This window comes from Anser cygnoides, chromosome W (genome assembly GCF_040182565.1).
Source record: "Anser cygnoides isolate HZ-2024a breed goose chromosome W, Taihu_goose_T2T_genome, whole genome shotgun sequence".
NCBI lineage: Eukaryota > Metazoa > Chordata > Aves > Anseriformes > Anatidae > Anser > Anser cygnoides.
In genome coordinates this window covers 3,667,488-3,687,087 of record NC_089911.1, presented here as the reverse complement: position 1 = coordinate 3,687,087, position 19,600 = coordinate 3,667,488, and the positions used below count along the sequence as shown (strand labels likewise).

Below are 19,600 nucleotides of genomic sequence, written 5' to 3'. Positions count from 1 at the left end.
GTCTCACAGAGGGGGGCTCTTTGCCATCCAAGGGCTTCTGGGGGGGGGGGCCCAATTGTTATTATGGGGGGGGGGGTGCTGCGCTGCCCCCCCCAGCTCTGATTCCCCCTCCTCCCCCCGCAGGCCCCCGGGGGGCGCTGGAGCTGGCGGAGCTGCGCCGGCCAGGCTCGGCACCCCGCGCACTGCAGCTCCCAGCCCTCGCTCTGCGGCTTCAACCAGCTCTCGGTGAGCGGGGGGGGACAAAATTACCGGGGGAGGCACCCCTAACCCCCCCGACCCTTTAACCCCCCCCGACCCCCCCAAAACCTTTCTGTGCCCCCCCAGGAGCTGCTCCCCCAGCTTGAAGAGCCCGCAGGTGAGCGGGGGCCGCATCTCCGCCCCCCAGCCCCCCAATTGCCCCCCTCCCTGTCCCTATTGCCCCCCCCCGGCCTCGTGTGCCCCCCCCCAGCCCCTGACACCCCCCCCCCGGCCCCCCCAGACCTCCGGCAGCTGCTGCGGGAGCGCGGCAGCACCAACGTCATCGTCACCGCCGCCGACCGCCACCGCCTGCGCCGCGCCCCCGGGGGCACCGGTGAGTTGGGGGGGGCCCAAAAAAATTCGGGGTGCGGGGGCCAACATTTTGGACCCCCCGACTTTATTTTTCTCCCCCCCCCGAATAAATCGCCCTGCAGGAGGCAGCCCCCCCCCCGGGTGCGGATGTGCCCCCCCTCCCGCAGCATCGGAGCCCCCCGCGGTTGGGGGGGCGGGGGGGCACCCCCGGCACCGCTTCCACCCCCCTGGACACCCCCTCGCCGCGGGGGGGTCGGGGGGTCGGGGAGCTCAGCCTGGCCTCCAGCCCTTCCTCCTCCTCCTCCTCCTCCTCCTCCTCTTCCTCCCTCTCGGCCGAGGCTCTGCCCCCCCCGGCAGCCCCCCCCCCCGGCAGCCCCCTCGCCAAGGCCGACCTGGAGGCGCCCCCGCCTGCCGGGGGGGGCAGAAACCGGGCTGGGGGGCAGAGAGCCCCGGGGGGGCGACGGCGACGGAGCAGGAGGTGACTGGGGGGGGGAGCCCCATAGCGGGGGGTTGGGGTCCTGGGGGGTCCTGCCCCATAGATGGGGGGTCCTGGGGGGTCCTGCCCCATAGTGGGGGGTTGGGGTCCTGCCCCATAGCGGGGGTTGGGGGTCCTGGGGGTCCTGCCCCTCCTGCCCCATAGCGGGGGGTGGGGGGTCCTGGGGGGTCCTGCCCCATAGCGGGGGGGTTGGGGCGGTCCTGGGGGGTCCTGCCCCATAGCGGGGGGGTTGGGGGGGTCCTGGGGGGGTCCTGCCCCATAGCGGGGGTTGGGGGGTCCTGGGGGGTCCTGCCCCATAGCGGGGGGTCCTGGGGGGATTTCTCAGGGTCTGGGGGGGGGGTCTGGGGGGGGAATCCTGGGGGTTGGGGGGCTCTTTGGGTCCTGGGGGGAGTGCAGGGGGTCTGGGGGGGCTCTTTGGGTCTTTGGGGGTCCTGGGGGGGGGGCGGGCTTGGGGTCTGGGGGGGCTCAGCCCCACAACCAGCCCCCCCCAACCCCCTTTTACCCCCCAGCACTGCAGGGAGCCCCCCCGCGCCGCCGCCACCACGCCGGCTCCAACCCCACGCCCCCTCCTCCGCCATGGGCTCCCCCCCCGGGTAACCCCCCTTAACCCCCCCCTTAACCCCCCCATCCCCTTAACCCCCCGCTGACCCTTTTGCCCCCCCATCCCCTAAATTCCCCCCATCCCCTAAATTCCCCCCTTCTCTGACCCTTCCCCCCGAAATCTGCCCCCCGCTGGCCCTTTTGCCCCCCCATCCCCATTAAATCCCCCCCATCCCCTAAATCTCCTCTCCGACTCTTTTTCCCCCCCATCCCCTAAATTCCCCCCTTCTCTGACCCTTCCCCCCCCAATCCCCTTCAATCCCCCCCCTCCCTAACCCCCCCGCTGACCCTTTTGCCCCCCCCAGGCTCCCCGGCCCCCCCCGGGGCGCGCCCTGACGCTGCTGGCGGGGGCCCTGCTGCTGCCCCGGGGGGGGCTGCACGAGGCGGCCGCCTTCGATGACACCTCGGAGGGCGCCGTGCACTACTTCTACGACGAGAGCGGTGAGGGGGGGGGGCCGGGGGGGGCCGAGGGGGGTCTGGGCTTTTTGGGGGGGGGGCAGGACCCCCCGCAAAGCCCCGACCCCCTCCCCGCAGGCGTGCGGCGCTCCTACACCTTCGGGGCGGCCGGCGGCGGCTACGAGAACCCCGTGGGGCGGGAGGGGGGGGCCGAGCACGTGTCCCCCCCCCACCCCGGGGTGGATGGTGAGGGGGGGGGGCGCGGGGGGGTGCGGGGGGGGGGTTTGGGGGGGGTACAGGGGGGTTTGGGGGGAGTACGGGGGGGTTTGGGGGGGTATGGGGGTATTTTGGAGGGTGGGGGGGTAATGGGGTGGTTTGGGGGGGGTTGGGGGGTACCGGGGGGTAGGGGGGTACGGGGGTATTTTGGAGGGTGATGGGATTGTTTGGGGTTGTTTGGGGGGGGTATGGGGGGTTTGGGGGGGGGGCCGGGGGGGGTATCGGGGGGGGTTGGGGGGGGGTAATGGGGGGGGGGGTTAGGGAGGGGTTTTGGGGGGTACAGGGGGATTTGGGGGGGGGGGGGGTAAAGGGGGGAACAGGGGGTGTTGGGGGGGGGTACGGGGGGAGTTTGGGGGGGTATGGGGTTTTTGGGGGGCTGGGGGGATTTGCGGGGGAATTATGGGGTCGGGGGGGGGGGAGTAGGGGGGATTTTGGGGCCGGAGGGGGGAGTTGGGGGGGGGGGTTTGGGGAATGGGGGGGGGAATTTGGGGTGGGGGGGGGAATGGGGGGAATTTGGGGTGGGGGGGAATGGGGGGGGAGGTATGGGGTCGGGGGGGGAAGGGGGGAGTTTGGGAACGGGGGGGGGGGAATTTGGGGGAATAATTGGCCGGCTGCCCCCGCCCCCCCCCCCGACGTTCCCCCCCCCCAGGGCCCGCCCCTCGCCCTCCTCCAGCACCGCCTCTGCGGACGCCCCCGGGGCCCCCCCCGGCCCTCGGGACGCCCCCCGGAGACCCCCGAGGTGAGCGCATAACGGGGGGGGGGACACCCCAAAACGCCCCCCCGTGCCTTGCTGTAACCCCCCCCCGTCCGCAGCTGGAGCTGCTGGAGCCGGCGGCGCCGCGGGGGGGGCCGGGGCCGGGGCCCCCCCGCCGCTCGTACCGGTGCTGGGTGCTGCCGGGGCGCTGGGTGCGCCTCCGCTACGACCGCCTGGCGCTGCTGGCGCTGCTCGACCGGTGAGCGCCCCCCGGGACCCCCGGACCCCCGGGACCCCCGGGACCCCCAGACCCCCCCGGACCCCCCCCCCCCAGCCCCAAGTCGTTGTCCCCCCCCCCCGGGGATGTTCCCACAGCCCAGCGGCTTTGGGGCAGCCCCGAGCCCCCTGGGATGTCCCCAAGGCCCCCCCGAGACCCCCGAAAATGTCCCTGACCCCCCCGGACATCCCCAAGGCCCCCCCAAACCCCCCAAAATGTCCCCAAGACCCCCAGACGTCCCCCAAAGCCCCCCCAAGCCCCCATGGGTGCCCCCAAGCCCCCAAAATATCCCTGAGCCCCCCTGGGACGTCCCCAAGGCCCCCCAAACCCCCCAAAATGTCCCCGAGCCCCCTGGGATGTCCCCAAGGCCCCCCCAAACCCCCCAAAATGTCCCCAGGCCCCCCCAGTCCCCCCAAGCCCCCGGGGCCGTCCCCAAGCCCCCAGGGGTGTCCCTGAGCCCCCTGGGATGTCCCCAAAGCCCCCTCCGAGCCCCCAAAGATGTCCCTAAGCCTTCAAGCCCCCAGGGGGTCCCCAAACCCCCAAAAATGTCCCCAAGGCCCCCCCCCAAACCCCCCAAAATGTCCCCAAGACCCCGGGACGTCCCCAAAGATGTCCCTAAGCCCTCAAGGCCTCAGGGTTGTCCCCAAGCCCCCCCGGGACGTCCCCAAGGCCCCCCCAAACCCCCAGGGATGTCCCCAAGACCCCCGGGACGTCCCCAAAGCCCCCCCAAGCTCCCAGGGGTGTCCCTGAGCCCCCCGGGACATCCCCAAGGCCCCCCCAAACCCCCAAGGATATCCCCAAGACCCCCGGGACGTCCCCAAAGCCCCCCCCCCCCCCAAGCCCCAGGGGTCCCGTCCCATCCCAAGGCCGCCCCCGTGTCCTTCTGCGCCCTCCCCAAGCCCCCCTGCGCCCCCTGTCCCATCCCCAAACCCCGGGGAACCCCCGAGCCCCCCCAGACCCCCCGAGCCCCCCCAGCCCCTCCCAACCCCCCCGCACCCCCATAGCCCCCGTGTACCCCCCTTACAACCCCATAGCCCCCCGTACCCCTCCCGGACTCCCCCAATCCCCCCCAGACTCCCCCAATCCCCCCCCAAGCCCCCCCAGCCCCCCGAGCCCCCCCCGACCCCCCCCGTCCCCCGCAGGAACCGCCGGGTGCCCGAGATCGTGCTGGCGGTGGCGCTGGTGGCCCTGGTGGCCTTCCTGGGCTACGGGCTGCTGCTGCGGGGCCTCTTCCGCGACCTCGGCCTCCTCCAGTTCTGCCTCGTCATCGCCGGCTGCCAGTACTCGCTGCTCAAGGTGGGGGGCCCCCGCGTCCCGTCCCGTCCCCCCTCCGGCCCCCGTACGCCCCCTGTACGCCCCCCCGCGCCCCCAAACGTCCCCAGCGCCTCCCGTTGCCTTGCAGAGCGTGCAGCCCGACGCCGCCTCCCCCGTGCACGTGAGTGAGCCCAGGGGTTGCGCGAGGGGGGTCGCACCCATAGCACCCCCCCCCCCGGGGATTTATACGTCCTATAGGGTGCTGGGAGTGATCTATAGGGTCGTGGGGTTGTTCCATAAGGTCCCAAAGCGCGGCCCGGTACGTCTTATACGGGGGTTTTGGGGTCCTGGAGTGGATTGGGGGGGTGCTTCTGGGTGATTTACGCTCCTGGGGGGCCCTACACGTGCTGTGCCCCCCCCAAACCAGCTCCCTATGTGGGCTATAGAGCTCGCAGCAGGTCCCCGTATGCCCCGGGGGGGGCCTATGCTTTGTGACCCCCCAAAAGACAACAGGGGAGCACCTCTGGGTGCTCCGTGTCCTGGGGGGATGTGGGGGATGTGGGGGATGTGGGGTGCACCTATAGGCCCTGGGGGGCACCCTACAGCCCCTGGGGGGCCCTATGGCCCCAGGGGCACCCTATGACCATGGGGGTGCTCTATAGCCCCCGGGGGGTCCCTATGCCCTTGGGGGGGTCCCTATGCCCCTGGGGGGCACCCTATAGCCCTGGGGGGTTCCCCATGGCCCTGGGGGGCACCCTACGGTCCTGGGGGTCCCTATGGCCCCGGGGGCACCCTATGACCACGGGGGGGTGCTCTATAGCCCCCGGGGGGGTCCCTATGGCCTGGGGGGGATCACTACACCCCTGGGGGCACCCTATGGCCCCAGGGGGTCCCTATGGCACTGGGGGTGCACCCTACAGTCCTGGGGGGCACCCTATGGTCCTGGGGGGTCCCTATGGCCCCGGGGGCACCCTATGACTACAGGGGTGCTCTATAGCCCCCGCGGGGGTCCCTATGCCCCGGGGGCACCCTACAGTCCTGGGGGGCACCCTACAGTCCTGGGGGGTCCCTATGGCCCCGGGGGGGTCCCTATGGCCCCGGGGGCACCCCTATCACTACGGGGGTGCTCTATAGCCCCCGCGGGGGGTCCCTATGCCCCGGGGGGGCACCCTACAGTCCTGGGGGCACCCTATGGTCCTGGGGGTCCCTATGGCCTCGGGGGTCCCTATGGCCCCAGGGGCACCCTATGACTACGGGGGGTGCTCTATAGCCCCCGGGGGGTCCCTATGTCCCCGGGGGGGTCCCACCTCACTCTGCCCCCCCCAGGGCCACAACGAGCTGATCGCCTACAGCCGCCCGCTGTACTTCTGCCTGGCCTGCGCCCTCATCTGGGGGCTGGATGCCTGCGCCCGCGCCCCCCGCGCCCCCCGGCCCCGCTCTGCGGCCTCCCCTGCCCTCCCCCGCCGCCGCCCGCGCCGCCCGCGACGTCGCCGTGGGTGAGAAAATTTTTTTGGGGGGGGGGGTTTAATCAAATGTGGGGTGGGAGGGGTTATATTGAGGGGGGGCACGGGCGCTGACCCCCCCCCTCCAGTTTTCACCCTCTGCTTCCCCCTGGTTTTCCTCCTGGGGCTGCTGCCGCAGCTCAGCACCGGGCTCATGTACCTGCTGGAGCAGCTCGACATGCACGTCTTCGGGGGCACGGGTAGGGGTCCCCCCCCTTTAAACCCCCCAGGACCCTTCCCCGTGTGCCGGGGGGTCCCGCTCACCGTGTGCCCCCCCCGAAGCCGCCACCAGCCCCCTGGCCGCGCTCTACGGGCTGGCGCGGAGCCTCCTGGTCGCCGCCGCGCTCTACGGCTTCTGCCTGGGGGCCATCCAGGTACGGGGGGGGCGTGGGGGGCGGGGGGGGCTGAGCTGCATTTGGGGGGGGCTCCGGGGGGCCCGGAGGGGTTGGGGGGTGGGGGCTGGCCTGAGGTGCGACAAGGGGTCCCTGAGCTGCCCCGGGGGGTCTTTAGTGTGCACCGGGGGGGTTGGGTTTGGTGTGGGGGGTCTGGGGGTCCCCAAGGGGGTCCTGAGATGCCCTGGGGGGTCTTGGGATGCTGGGGGGGGGGGCTCTGGGGGTCCCCAAGGGGGTTCTGAGATGCCCTGGGGGGTCTTGGTGCCCCCTTGCGGTGGGGGGAGGGGTTGAGCTGCTGGGGGGGGCTCTGGGGGTCCCCAGGGGGTCCTGAGATGCACTGGGGGGGTCTTGGGATGCTCTGGGGGGGCTCTGGGGGTCCCCAAGGGGTCCTGAGATGCCCTGGGGGGTCTTGGTGTGCCTTGGGGGGCTCTGGGGGTCCCTGGGGGTCCTGAAATGTTCTGGGGGGGTCTTGGGATGCTCTGGGGGGGCTGAGCTGCTGGGGGGGGGGGCTCTGGGGGTCCCCAGGGGGTCCTGAGGTGCCCTGGGGGGTCTTGGTGTGCCTTGGGGGGGCTCTGGGGGTCCCTGGGGGGTCCTGAGATGCCCTGGGGGGGTCTTGGGATGCTCTGGGGGGGGGTTGAGCTGCTGGGGGGGGCTCTGGGGGTCCCTGGGTTTCTTGGGGGGGTCCTGAGCTGCTCCCAGTCTTTCCCAAGGGGTCTCAATATAACCGGGGGGAGGGCTGATTTTTGGGGGGGGGGGGCCTAAACCTACCAGGGGTGTCCCCAGTGTGTTCATCCCTGGGGAGCGGGTCTTAAATCCCCCTCGGTGCCCCCCAGCCGGTCTCTGGGGATCCTGAGAGGGTCGGGGGGGGGGGGGGGCAGACCTTGTGTGGGGGGGGGGTCTCCCTGACGCCCCCCCCCGCAGACCCCCTGGGGGAGCAGCAGGTCCCCCTCCTCTTCTCCGTCTTCTGCGGGCTCCTGGTGGCCTGCTCCTACCACCTGAGCCGCCAGAGCAGCGACCCGGCCCTGCTCTGGTGGGCCGGGGGGGCACAGGGCGGGGGGGGTTATGGGGTCGGGGGGGGGGATTATGGGGCCGGGGGGGGGGGTTACGGGGCCGGGGGGGGGGGGGGCCGGGGGGACAGGGGGAGGGGGGTTCTGGGGGGAGATGGGGGTGAAGGGGGGATCAGGGGCTGGCGGGGGGGGATTGGGGGGGTGGTTTTTTTGGGGGGGGGGGCTGAGGGTCCTGGGGGGGGGCTGTGGGGCTGTGGGGGGTTATGGGGGGCAGGGGGGGGTTTATGGGGCTGGGGGGGGGCTGGGGGGACAGAGGGAGGGGGGTTCTGGGGGGATTTGGGGGTCTGGGGGGAGCACCAGGGGCTGTAAGGGGGGGTTGGTGGGCTGTTTTTTTTGGGGGGGGGGCAGACGGTGATGGGGGGGTATGGTGCTGGGGGGAGCCGGGGGGGACAGGAGGAGGGGGGTTCTGGGGGGATCTGGGGGTCTCGGGGGAGGAGCAGGGGCTGTAAGGGGGGCGTTGGGGGTTTTCGGGGGGGGGGGGGGCGAGAGTCCTGGGGGGGATAAGGGGAAGCGGGGGGGGAAGCAGGGGGGCTTGGGGGCAAACGGGGGGCGGGGAGCACTGGGAGTCCTGGGGGGATCTGTGTGGATGGGGGGTCCAGGGGCCTGGGGGGATCCTGAGGGTCCTGGGAGATCTGGGGAGCAGTGGGGGGGACACGGGGGGGGCACACGCCCCTGACCCCCCCCACCCCCCCAGGTCCCTGATCCGTGCCAAGCTCTTCCCCGAGCCCGAGAGCCGCGGCCCCGGGGGGGCCCCGAGGTGCAGGACCCCCTCCCCGAGCAGCTGCGCAGCTCCCTGGTGAGGGGGGGCCAGGGGGGACACGGGGGGGACGTTGGGGACACCGGGGGGGGGGGCGTTGGGGACACCGTGGGGACAGGGGGAGCATTGGGGGGTGCGGGGGGACAGTGGGGGGTGCTGGGGAAACACGGGGGGCAATGGGGGGGCGTTGGGGACACTGGGTCCACACTGGGGACGCCCCCCCCCAGGGACGTTGGGTCCGTGCTGGGGACCCTGGGGACAGGTTGGGGACCCTGGGGACACTCTGGGGCCCCCCTGGGGACATTTTGGGGACCCTGAGGGGACGCTGGGGACACCCTGGGGACCCTGGGGCTGTGCTGGGGACCCTGGGGATTCCCTGGGGCCACCCTGGGGACATTTGGGGGACCCCGGGGCCACGCTGGGGACACCCTGGGGACATTTGGGGGGCTTGCTGGGGACCCTGGGGGGACCCTGGGGGCCCCCTGAGGACACCCTGGGGACACGCTGGGGACCTTGGGGACAGGTCAGGGACCCTGGGGACTCGCTGAGGAGATGTCGGGGACCCTGGGGCCGTGTTGGGGACCCTGGGGACACCCTGGGGACCCTGGGGACATGTTGGGGACCCTGGGGACCTACTGGGGATACCCTGGGGACCCTGGGGACACCCTGGGGTCATTCTTGGGACCCTGGGGCTGCCCTGGGGACACGTTGGGGACCCTGGGGACACTTTGGGGACCCTGGGGACACCCTGGGGTCGTTCTGGGGACCCTGAGGCCGTGATGGTGACCCTGGGGACCCTGGGGCTGCTCTGGGGACACATTGGGGACCCTGGGGACATTTTGGGGACCCTGAGGACGCCCTGGGGTCATTCTGGGGACCCTGGGGACGTACTGGGGGGACACTGGGGACACTGGGGCTGCACTGGGGACACGGTGGGGACTCTGGGGACATGCTGGGGCGCCTGAGGACCCTGGGGACCCTGAGGCCATGATGGGGACCCTGGGGTTGCCCTGGGGACACGTTGGAGACCGTGGGGTCATTCTGGGGACCCTGAGGGAGCCCTGAGATCATTCTGGGGACCCTGGGGATGTACTGGGGACATACTGGGGACACTGGGGCTGCACTGGGGACACGTTGGGGACCCTGGGGACACCCTGGGGTCGTTCTGGGGACCCTGAGGCCATGATGGTGACCCTGGGGACCCTGGGGCTGCACTGGGGACACGGTGGGGACACTTTGGGGACCCTGGGGACACCCTGGGGACCCTGGGGGCGTACTGGGGACACACTGGGGACCCTGGGGCTGCATTGGGGTCATTGTGGGGACCCTGGGGACGTACTGGGGACATACTGGGGACCTTGGGGCTGCACTGGGGAGACGTTGGGGACTCTGGGGACACGCTGGGGTGCCTGAGGACACCCTGGGGAGACACTGGGGACACTTTGGGGACCCTGGGGACACCCTGGGGACCCTGGGGGCACCCTGGGGACGTACTGGGGACACCCTGGGGACACTGGGGCTGCACTGGGGACACGTTGGGGACCTTGGGGACACCGCAGGGACCCTGGGGACGCCCTGGGGCCCCTGAGGACGCCCTGGGGACACGCTGGGGACCCTGGTGCCCCGTTGGTGACCCCGGTGCCCCCGTGGGTGCCCCCGTGGGTGCCCCCCATGCCCCCCCCCAGCGCGAGGTGCTGCTGTCGGACGCGGTGGTGTGCCCGGCCGTGGCCGTGCTGACCTTCGCCGTCAGCGCCAGCACCGTCTTCATCGCCCTCCAGGTACGGGGGGGGGGGGCTGGGGGGTCACCGGGGGGGGGGCACACAGCCGGGTCCCCCCCGCCACCTCCGTGTCCCCCCCCGTCCCCCCCGTCCCACAGCCAGCACCGGGCCGGGCGCTGCGTGCGCTGGTGGCACTGGTGGGGCTTGGGGGCACGCTGGGGGGTCTGGGGGTGCTCGGGGGGGGGGTCTGGGGGTGCCGGGGGGGGTCTGGGGGTTCTGGGGGGGGTCACACAGCCGTGCCCCCCCACACACACCCCTCTGTCCCCCCCATCCCATAGCCGGCGCTGGGCTGGGCGCTGCACGCGCTGGGGGGGACACCGGGAGGGTTTGGGGGTGCTGGGGGGGGGTCTAGGAGTTCGGGGGGTCTGGGGGTTCTGGGGGGGGTCCAGGGGTTCTGGGGGGTCACACAGCCGTGCCCCCCCCCCACACACACACACCCTGTCCCCCCCGCCCCGCAGCCGGCGCTGGGCTGGGCGCTGCTGGGGCCGGGGGGGACACCGGGAGGGTCTGGGGGTTCTGGGGGGTCTGGGGGTTCTGGGGGGGGGGTCCGGGGGTTCTGGGGGGGGGTCACACAGCCGTGCCCCCCCCCACACACCCCCTGTCCCCCCCCCGTCCCACAGCCGGCGCTGGGCTGGGCGCTGCACGCGCTGGTGGCGCTGCTGGGGCTGGGGGCCCACTACCTGCTGCCGCAGCTCCGCAAGCCGCTGCCCTGGGGGTGCCTGGCGGGGCCCCTGCTGCGCCCCCCGACCACGGCCGCTTCGAGGCGCACGGTACGTAGCCCGGGGGGGGGGGGCCGAGCCCGGCTGGACCCCCCCGAGTATTTTTTGTCCCCCCCCCCAGGCGCGGCGCAGGTGACGTGGTTCGAGAAGGCGCTGGCGGCGCTGCAGGCCCTGGAGCGCTGCCTGCACCCGGCCGTGGTGCTCAGCGCCCTCACCCAGCACGCGCGGGCGCTCAGCGCGCGCCCCGACGCCGGCTGCACGCAGTACGGGCACCCCGAAACCCGGCCCCGTCCCGCGGGACACCCCCACACAACCCCCGAAACCCGTGGGAGCCCCCCGAATCCCGTGGGAGCCCCCCAAAGTCTATAGGTGCCCCCGAACCCCGTGGGACCCCGTGGGAGCCCCCCAAATCCCGTGGGAGCCCCCAAATCCCGTGGGAGCCCCCAAATCCCGTGGGAGCCCCACATATCCCGTGGGAGCCCCCCAAAGTCTATAGGAGCCCCCGAACCCCGTGGGACCCCGTGGGAGCCCCCAAATCCCGTGGGAGCCCCACATATCCCGTGGGAGCCCCCCAAAGTCTGTAGGAGCCCCCCGAACCCTGTGGGACCCCGTGGGAGCCCCCCAAATCTTGTGGGAGCCCCCCAAAGTCTATAGGAGCCCCCTGAATCTCGTGGGAGTCCCAGAAAGTCTGTAGGAGCCCCCGAACCCCGTGGGACCCCGTGGGAGCCCCCGAATCTCGTGGGAGTCCCCCAAAGTCTATAGGTGCCCCCCGAACCCCGTGGGAGCCCCCCAAATCCCGTGGGAGCCCCACATATCCCGTGGGAGTCCCCCAAAGTCTGTAGGAGCCCCCGAACCCCGTGGGACCCTGTGGGTGCCCCCCAAATCTTGTGGGAGCCCCCAAAGTCTGTAGGTGCTCCCCGAACCCCGTGGGACCCCATGAGAGCCCCTCGGTTGCCGTAGGAGCCCCCAAACCCTGTGGGACCCCGTGGGAGCCCCCCGAATCCCGTGGGAGCCCCCCAAAGTCTATAGGAGCCCCCGAACCCCGTGGGAGCCCCCCAAATCTCGTGGGAGCCCCCCAAAGCCTGTAGGAGCCCCTCGAACCCCGTGGGACCCCGTGGGAGCCCCCGAACCTCATGGGAGTCCCCCTAAGTCTGTAGGAGCCCCCGAAACCCTTGGGAGCCCCCCAAATCCCGTGGGAGCCCCCAGAGTTTATAGGAGCCCCCCGAACCCCATGGGACCCCGTGGGAGCCCCCCAAAGTCTGTAGGAGCTCCCCAAACCCTGTGGGACCCCATGGGAGCCCCCCGGTCACCGTAGGAGCCCCCCAAACCCCGTGGGAGCCCCCCGAATCCCGTGGGAGCCCCCCAAAGTCTGTAGGAGCCCCCCAAACCCCGTGGGACCCCATGGGAGCCCCCGGTCACCGTAGGAGCCCCCCAAACCCCGTGGGAGCCCCCGAATCCCGTGGGAGCCCCCCAAAGTCTGTAGGAGCCCCCCAAACCCCGTGGGAGCCCCCAAATCTCGTGGGAGCCCCCAAAGTCTGTAGGAGCCCCCTGGATCCCACTGGGACCCCCCGAACCCCCCCGGGAGCTCCCCAAATCCCATTGGAGTCCCCCAAATCCCAGGGGACCCCCCGAAACCCGTGGGATCCCTGCCCCCATCCCCCCCGGCCCCGTAGCCCCCGAGGGGTCCCACCCCATCTCCCCCCACCCCATCTTCCCCCCCCCCCCCATTTCCCCGTGGGGGGGGGTCCCTCTTCCACCTTTCCTGGGGGGTCCCACCCCACCCGACCCCCTCCCCAGCCGCCCCCTCTCCCCTCTATGAGACCCGGGGTCGCAGTGGGGGGGCCCCGGGGGCACCCCCTTGCTGCCCCCCGACCCCCTGTGCCCCCCCGTGTCCCCCGTGCCCCCCCCCCGCAACCCCCTGTGCCCCCCCGACCTGCTGTGCCCCCTCCCCTGACCTCCTGTGCCCCCCCCCAGCCCCGTTTCCCCCCACAGACCCCCCTCTTGGGCCCCCCCAACCCCCTTTCCCCCCCCAGACCCCCCTGTGTCCCCCCCGGCCCCCTTGTGCCCCTGACCCCAACCCCCTGGGCCCCCGACCCCCTGGGCCCCCCAACCCCCCTGTTCCCCCCCCCAGACCCCCCATGTGCCCCCCCCCGACCCCCTTGTGCCCCTGACCCCTACCCCCTGGGCCCCCCCGACCCCCTGGGCCCCCCCCAACCCCCTTGTGCCCCTGACCCCGACTCCCTGGGCCCCCCAACCCCCTTCCCCCCCCCCAACCCCCTTTCCCCCCCAGTCCCCCCTGTGTCCCCTCCGGCCCCCTTGTGCCCCTGACCCCGACCCCTGGGCCCCCCCGACCCCTGGGCCCCCCGACCCCCTTGTGCCCCTGACCCCGACCCCCTGGGCCCCCCCAACCCCCGTGTGCCCCTGACCCCGATCCTTGGCCCCCCCAATCCCCCTGTTCCCCCCCAGACCCCCTTGTGCCCCCCCAACCCCCGTGTGCCCCTGACCCCTAACCCCTGAGCCCCCCAACCCCCTGGGCTCCCCCCAACCCCTTGTGCCCCTGACCCCGACCCCTGGGCCCCCCGACCCCCTGGGCCCCCCAATCCCCCTGTTCCCCCCCAGACCCCCCTGTGCCCCCCCCAACCCCCTTGTGCCCCTGACCCCGACCCCCTGGGCCCCCCCAACCCCCTGTTCCCCCCCAGACCCCCCTGTGTCCCCCCCCGACCCCCGTCTGACCCTGACCCCCTGGGCCTCCCCCGACCCCCTTGTGCCCCTGACCCCGACCCCCTGAGCCCCCCAACCCCCTGGGCCCCCCCCCGACCCCCACGTGCCCCTGACCCTGACCCCATGTGGCCCCCCCCGACCCTCTGTGCCCCCCCCCCCAGCGCGCGGGCGCTGCTGGTGACGGCGGCGGGGCTGCGGCTGCTGCGGGGGGCTTTCTGCAGCCCCTCCCTGCTGCCCCCCGCCCTGGCCCTCGCCCTCCTGCTCTTCGGCTGCGACTTCCCCCGCCTGTCCCAGGGGCCGCTGCTCGACCTCTTCCTCGCCGCCTTCCTCGCCGCCAAGGTGGGGGGGGGCGCGGGGGGCGGGGGGGGGGGGTTGGGGGGTGAGGGGGGATTTGGAGGGGATTTGGGGGTGGGAGGGGAGCCAGGGGGTGGGAGAGGGGCTTGGGGGGCAGGGGTCGGAAGGGTGGGGAGGGGCTGGGGGGCTCTGGGGGTGGGAGGGGGTGTTGAGGGGATTTGGGGGGTGGGAGGGAGCCAGGGGGGATTTGGGGGCTTTGGGTGGTGGGAGGGGGGTTTGGGGGGATTTGGGGGGTGGGAGAGGGGATCGGGGGGATTTGGGGGCTGGGAGGGGAGCCGGGGGGAGAGGGGCTTGGGGAGGGTGGGGGTCAGAAGGGTGGGGAGGGGCTGGGGGCTCTGGGGGGTGGGAGGGGGGTTGGGGGGATTTGAGGGGGCGGGAGGGGAGCCAGGGGGATTTGGGGGGCTCTGGGGGCCGGGGGGGTGTTGAGGGGATTTCGGGGGTGGGAGAGGGGGTTGGGGACGGATTTGGGGGTGGGAGAGGGGAGCCAGGGGGTGGGAGAGGGGCCTGGGGAGGGGGGGTCAGAAGGGTGGGGAGGGGCTGGGGGGCTCTGGGGGGTGGGAGGGGGGGGTTTGGGGGGGGGGTTGGGGGGTGGGAGAGGGGATCGGGGGGGATTTGGGGGCTGGGAGGGGAGCCAGGGGGTGGGAGAGGGGCCTGGGGGGGGTCAGAAGGGTGGGGAGGGGCTGGGGGGCTCTGGGGGTGGTAGGGGGGTTTGGGGGGGGTTGGGGGGTGGGAGGGGGTGCCGGGGGGGTTTGGGGGAGGTGGAGGGGGGCTTGGGGGGGATTTGGGGGGGATTTGAGGGGGTGGGAGGGGAGCCAGGGGGGATTTGGGGGGGCTGTGAGAGGTGGGAGGGGGTTGGGGGGGGATTTGGGGGGAGGGAGGGGGTTTTGGGGGTTGGGAGGGGAGGGGAAAGGCTGGGGGGGCACTGGGGAGGTGGGAGGGGGTTTGGGGGGGGGTTGGGGTACAGGAGGGGACCCATGGGGGGGGACAACAGAGGGGGGACAACAGAGGAGGGGACCCAGGGGTTATGGGGGGCGGGGGGCAGTTCGGGGGGGCACAGGAGTTTGGGGGGGGGGTCCAGGTACCCAGGGGATGTTTCAGGGGGTGGACGGAGCTTGGGGGGGGGGGCTCGGATACGCAGGGGGACCGGGGGTTATTTGGGGGGGGGAGCAGAAGGGCACCCGGGGGCTCTGGTCGGGGGGGGTGTCGCAGGGCCGTGACCCCCCCGCCCCCAGCTGTGGGACCTGCTGCACAAGCTGCGCTTCGTGCTGACCTACACGGCGCCCTGGCAGATCCCCTGGGGGTCGGCCTTCCACGCCTTCGCCCAGCCCTTCGCCCTGCCCCGTATCCTGCCGGGGGGGCCGGGGGGGGCCGGGGGGTCAGGGTCCCGCTGCGGGGTCAGGGGAGTTCCCCTAGGGGGTCCCGGTCCTGCTGCGGGGTCGGGGTCTTCCCGCGGGGTCACGGAAGCCCCGGTAGGGTCAGGGTTCTTCTGTGGGGTCGGGGTCTCCCCTATGGGGTCAGGGATCCCCCTATGGGGTCAGGGATCCCCTTATGGGGTCAGGGATCCCCCTATGGGGCCAGGGTCCTTCTATGGGGTCAGGGATCCCCTTATGGGGTCAGGGAATCCATATGGGGTCAGGGATCCGTTTATGGGGTCAGGGGTCCCCTATGGGGTCAGGGAATCCCTGTGGGGTCAGGGATCCGTTTATGGGGTCAGGGATCCCCCTATGGGGCCAAGGTCCTTCTATGGGGTCAGGGAATCCCCTATGGGGTCAGAGATCCCCTTATGGGGTCAGGGATCCGTTTATGGGGTCAGGAATCCCTATGGGGTCAGAGGTCTTCTATGGGGTCAGGATTCTCCTTAAGAGGTCAGGGAATCCCCTATGGAGTCAGGGAATCCCTATGGGGTCAAGGATCCGTTTATGGGGTCAGAGATCCCCTTATGGAGTCAGGGTTCCCCCTATGGGGTCAGGGTTTCCCCTATGGGGTCAGGGATCCCCTATGGGGTCAGGGTTTCCCTTATGGGATCAGAGATCCCCTTATGGGGTCAGGGTTCCCCCTATGGGGTCAGGGATCCCCTATGGGGTCAGGAATCCCTATGGGGTCAGAGGTCTCCTATGGGGTCAGGGTTCTCCTTAAGAGGTCAGGGAATCCCCTGGGGGTCAGGGAATCCCTATGGGGTCAAGGATCCGTTTATGGGGTCGGGGATCCCCTAATGGGGTCAGGGTCCTTCTATGGGGTCATGGATCTCCTATGGGGTCAGGAATCTTCCTATGGGGTCAAGGGTCTCCTATGGTGTCAGAGATCCTCCTAGGGAATCAGGGGTCCCTTATGGGGTCAGGGTTTTCCTTATGGGGTCAGGGTCCTTCTATGGGGTCAGGGAATCCCCTGTGGGGTCAGAGATCCCCCTGTGGGGTCAGGGTTCCCCCTATGGGGTCAGGGAATCTCCTATGGGGCCAGGATCCTCCCTATAGGGTCGGGGTCCTCCTATGGGGTCTCTCCTATGGGGTCAGGGTCCCGGTAGGGGTCCTGCGGGTCAGGGTCTCTCCCCATGGGTCACTCCCCGTGGGGTGGGGGTCCCTGTGGGGTCGGGGGTCCCTTGGGTCCCTCCCCATGGGGCGGGGGTCCCTGGGGTCCCTCCCTATGGGTTGGGGTCACTTCCCGTGGGGTGGGGGTCTCGTGGGTGGGGGTCCCTGTGGGGTCGGGGGTCCCTGTGGGGTCGGGGGTCCCTGTGGGGTCGGGGGTCTCGTGGGTGGGGGTCCCTGTGGGGTCGGGGGTCCCTGGGGTCCCTCCCCACGGGTTGGGGTCACTCCCCGTGGGTCGGGGGTCCCGGGGGGTCCCGGGGGGTCCCTGGGGGTCCCGCGGTGCCGCCGTTGTCCCTTGACGGGGCAGACTCGGGGCTGCTGCTGGCGCAGGCGCTGCTGGCGGCGCTGCTCTCGGCCCCCTCGCGCCCCTGCTGGGCTCCGCCGTCTTCCTCATCTCCTACGCGCGGCCCCTCAAGTTCTGGGAGCGGGACTACAAGTGAGGGGGGGCCGGGGGGGGCGGGGGGGGTCTGGGGGTTGGGGGGGATTGGGGGGAGTCTGGGGGGAGGATTGGGGGGGTCTGGGGGGGTTGGGGGGTCTGGGAGGGGTATGGGGGGCTATGGGGTTGTAAGGGAGGGGTATGCGGGGGCTATGGGGGTGCGGGGGGGCTGGGAGTGATGGGGGGGATTGGGGGGACTGGGGGGTCTGGGAGAGGACTGGGGGAGTCTGGGAGGGGATTGGGGGGTCTGGGAGGGGTACGGGGGGGCTGCAGGGGTTGTAAGGGGGGGTACGGGGGGCTATGGGGTTGTAAGGGGGGTACGGGGGGCTATGGGGGTGCGGGGGGGCCTGGGAGTGATGGGGGGGATTGAGGGGGTCTGGGGGGTACGGGGGGCTATGGGGTTGTAAAGGGGGGGTACGGGGGACTATGGGGTTGTAAGGGGGGTGCACGGGGGCTAGGGGGTGCGGGGGGACTGGGAGTGCTGGGGGGAGATTGGGGGGATTGAGGGGTCTTGGGGGGGCTGCATGGGGCTGGGGGGGCTGGGGGGCTGGAGAGGGGGCTTTGGGGGGTTCTGGGGGTGCTGGAGGTGTCTGGGAGGGGCACGGGGGCTGCTGGGGTTGTAAGGGGGGGTACACGGGAGGCTATGGGGGTGCGGGGGGCCTGGGAGTGCAGGGGGGGGGATTGGGGGGATTGAGGGGGTCTGGGGGGATTGGGGGGTCTGCGGGGGCTGGAGGTGTCTGGGAGGGGTAGAGGGGGCTGTGGGGTTGTAAGGGAGGGGTGCGGGGGGGTTGGAGGGGCTGGGGGGGCTCGGGGGGGTCTGGGGGTCTGGGGGTGCAGCCCTGGGGGTCTGATGCCCCCCCCCCCCGCCCCCACAGCACCAAGAGGGTCGACCACTCCAACACGCGGCTGGCCGCGCAGCTGGAGCGTAACCCCGGTGGGTGCCCCACAGCCCCCCCCCCACCCCGTACCCCACCCCCACCCCCCCATACCCCCCAACGCCCCCCCAACCCCTCGCCACCCCCCAACACCCCCCAACCCCCCATCCCATCCCACCCCACCCCACCCCACCCCACCCCATACTCCCCCTACAGCCCCCTATACCCCCTCCAACCCCCCCCAACCCCCTCCACGCCCCCCCCATACCCCCCAACTCCCCCCCCAACCCCTCGCCACCCCCCAACACCTCCCCCCGACCCCCCCCAACCCCCCTGTGCCCCCCCCCAACCCCCCTGTGCCCCCCCCGACCCCCCCCCACCCCACCCCACCCCACCCCACCCCATACTCCCCCTACAGCCCCCTATACCCCCTCCAACCCCCTCCAAACCCCCCCAGACCCCCCTATACCCCCCCAACTCCCCCCCCAACCCCTCGCCATCCCCCTAACACCCCCCCCGACCCCCCCCGTGCCCCCCCCCCCAGGCTCGGACGCCAACAACCTCAACTCCATCTTCTACGAGCACCTGACGCGGGCGCTGCAGCGGGCGCTGAGCGGGGACCTGGAGCTGGGCCGCTGGGGCCCCGCCGCCGCCGGCGACTGCTTCGTGCTCGCCTCCGACTCCCTCAACGCCCTCGTGCACCTCGTCGAGGTCGGCCACGGCCTCGTCACCTTCCAGCTGCGGGGGCTCGAGTTCCGCGGTGAGCCGGGGGGCGGATTTGGGGGCACGGGGACGGACCCCCCCGCTACAGGGCAGGGGGCTTCGGTCAGGGCCCGGCCCCGCTGCCGGTGGCTCCCCCGGGGAGCTGGGGTGGGGTGGGGGCGTGGGTTGTGCCCCCTGGTGTCCCTGTGTCCCCCCCCCGGTGGTGGTTTTGGGGCTGGGGGCTTGTGTTTTGGGGTGTCCCCATCCCTAAAGACATCCCGGTCGCCACCAATGTCCCCTCCCCAGGGCACTGGGGCCACCCATGGCCTTGCTAGTGGGGCGATCGGGGCGTCCCCGTCCCCGCGAGCGCCCCTTTCTCCTGTGGCGTCCCCTTCCAAGGGCTCTGGGGACAGACTGGGGCCACCCAGATCCTCGTTTCTGGGGTGTCCCCGTCCCTAACGACATCCCAGCCCCCTCCTGAGGGTCCTCTCCCAAGGGCAAACTGGGGCCACCCATGGCCTTGCTACTGGGGCGACTGGGGTGTCCCCGTCCCTAAAGACATCCAGGTCCCCTTCTGAGGGCACTGGGGACAGACTGGGACCACCCAGATCCTTGTTTCTGGGGTGTCCCCAACCCTAATGACATCCCGGCCCCCTCCTGAGGGTACTGGGGACAAACTGGGGCCACCCACGTCCCTGTCCCTGGGCTGATTGGGATGTCCCCGTCCCTAACGACATCCCTGTCCCCATCAATGTCCCCTACCAAGGGCACTGGGCAGAGACTGGGGCCACCCAGATCCTCGTTTCTGGGGTGTCCCCGTCCCTAAAGACATCCCGGTCCCCTTCTGAGGGCACTGGGGACAGACTGGGGCCACCCAGATCCTTGTTTCTGGGGTGTCCCCAACCCTAATGACATCCCAGTCCCCTTCCAAGGGTACTGGGGACAAACTGGGGCCCCCATGGCCTTGCTACTGGGGCGATTGGGGCGTCCCCGTCCCTAATGACATCCCAGTCCCCTTCCAAGGGCTCTGGGGACAGACTGGGGCCACCCACGGCCTTGCTAGTGGGGTGACTGGGGCGTCCCTGTCCCTAACGACATCCCGGTCCCCTCCTGAGGGCACTGGGGACAAACTGGGGCCACCCATGGCCTTGCTAGTGGGGTGACTGGGGTGTC

At 72.0% G+C, this 19,600-nt stretch overlaps 1 protein-coding gene and 1 long non-coding RNA gene across 2 annotated transcripts in view; both read left to right on the top strand.

The window, feature by feature from the left end:
* Positions 1-922: 922 nt before the first annotated feature.
* LOC136788621 (uncharacterized) lies at positions 923-2,288 on the top strand. The gene is made up of 4 exons (XR_010827262.1): positions 923-1,027; positions 1,555-1,638; positions 1,951-2,086; positions 2,180-2,288. It is a non-coding gene; the product is annotated as an uncharacterized lncRNA (long non-coding RNA).
* Positions 2,289-2,845: 557 nt separating this feature from the next.
* LOC136788549 (pecanex-like protein 3) overlaps positions 2,846-19,600 on the top strand; it is a 30,373-nt gene continuing 13,618 nt past the window's right edge. The window contains 22 exon segments of the mRNA XM_066987108.1: positions 2,846-2,857; positions 2,967-3,056; positions 3,131-3,270; positions 4,431-4,584; positions 4,691-4,723; positions 5,869-5,945; positions 5,947-6,038; positions 6,134-6,244; positions 6,327-6,418; positions 7,358-7,364; positions 7,367-7,466; positions 8,198-8,253; positions 8,256-8,299; positions 9,946-10,038; positions 10,659-10,815; positions 10,879-11,020; positions 13,640-13,817; positions 15,065-15,173; positions 16,722-16,766; positions 16,769-16,850; positions 17,726-17,784; positions 18,270-18,485. Of these exon segments, the coding sequence (XP_066843209.1) occupies positions 2,846-2,857; positions 2,967-3,056; positions 3,131-3,270; positions 4,431-4,584; positions 4,691-4,723; positions 5,869-5,945; positions 5,947-6,038; positions 6,134-6,244; positions 6,327-6,418; positions 7,358-7,364; positions 7,367-7,466; positions 8,198-8,253; positions 8,256-8,299; positions 9,946-10,038; positions 10,659-10,815; positions 10,879-11,020; positions 13,640-13,817; positions 15,065-15,173; positions 16,722-16,766; positions 16,769-16,850; positions 17,726-17,784; positions 18,270-18,485 (2,089 nt within the window).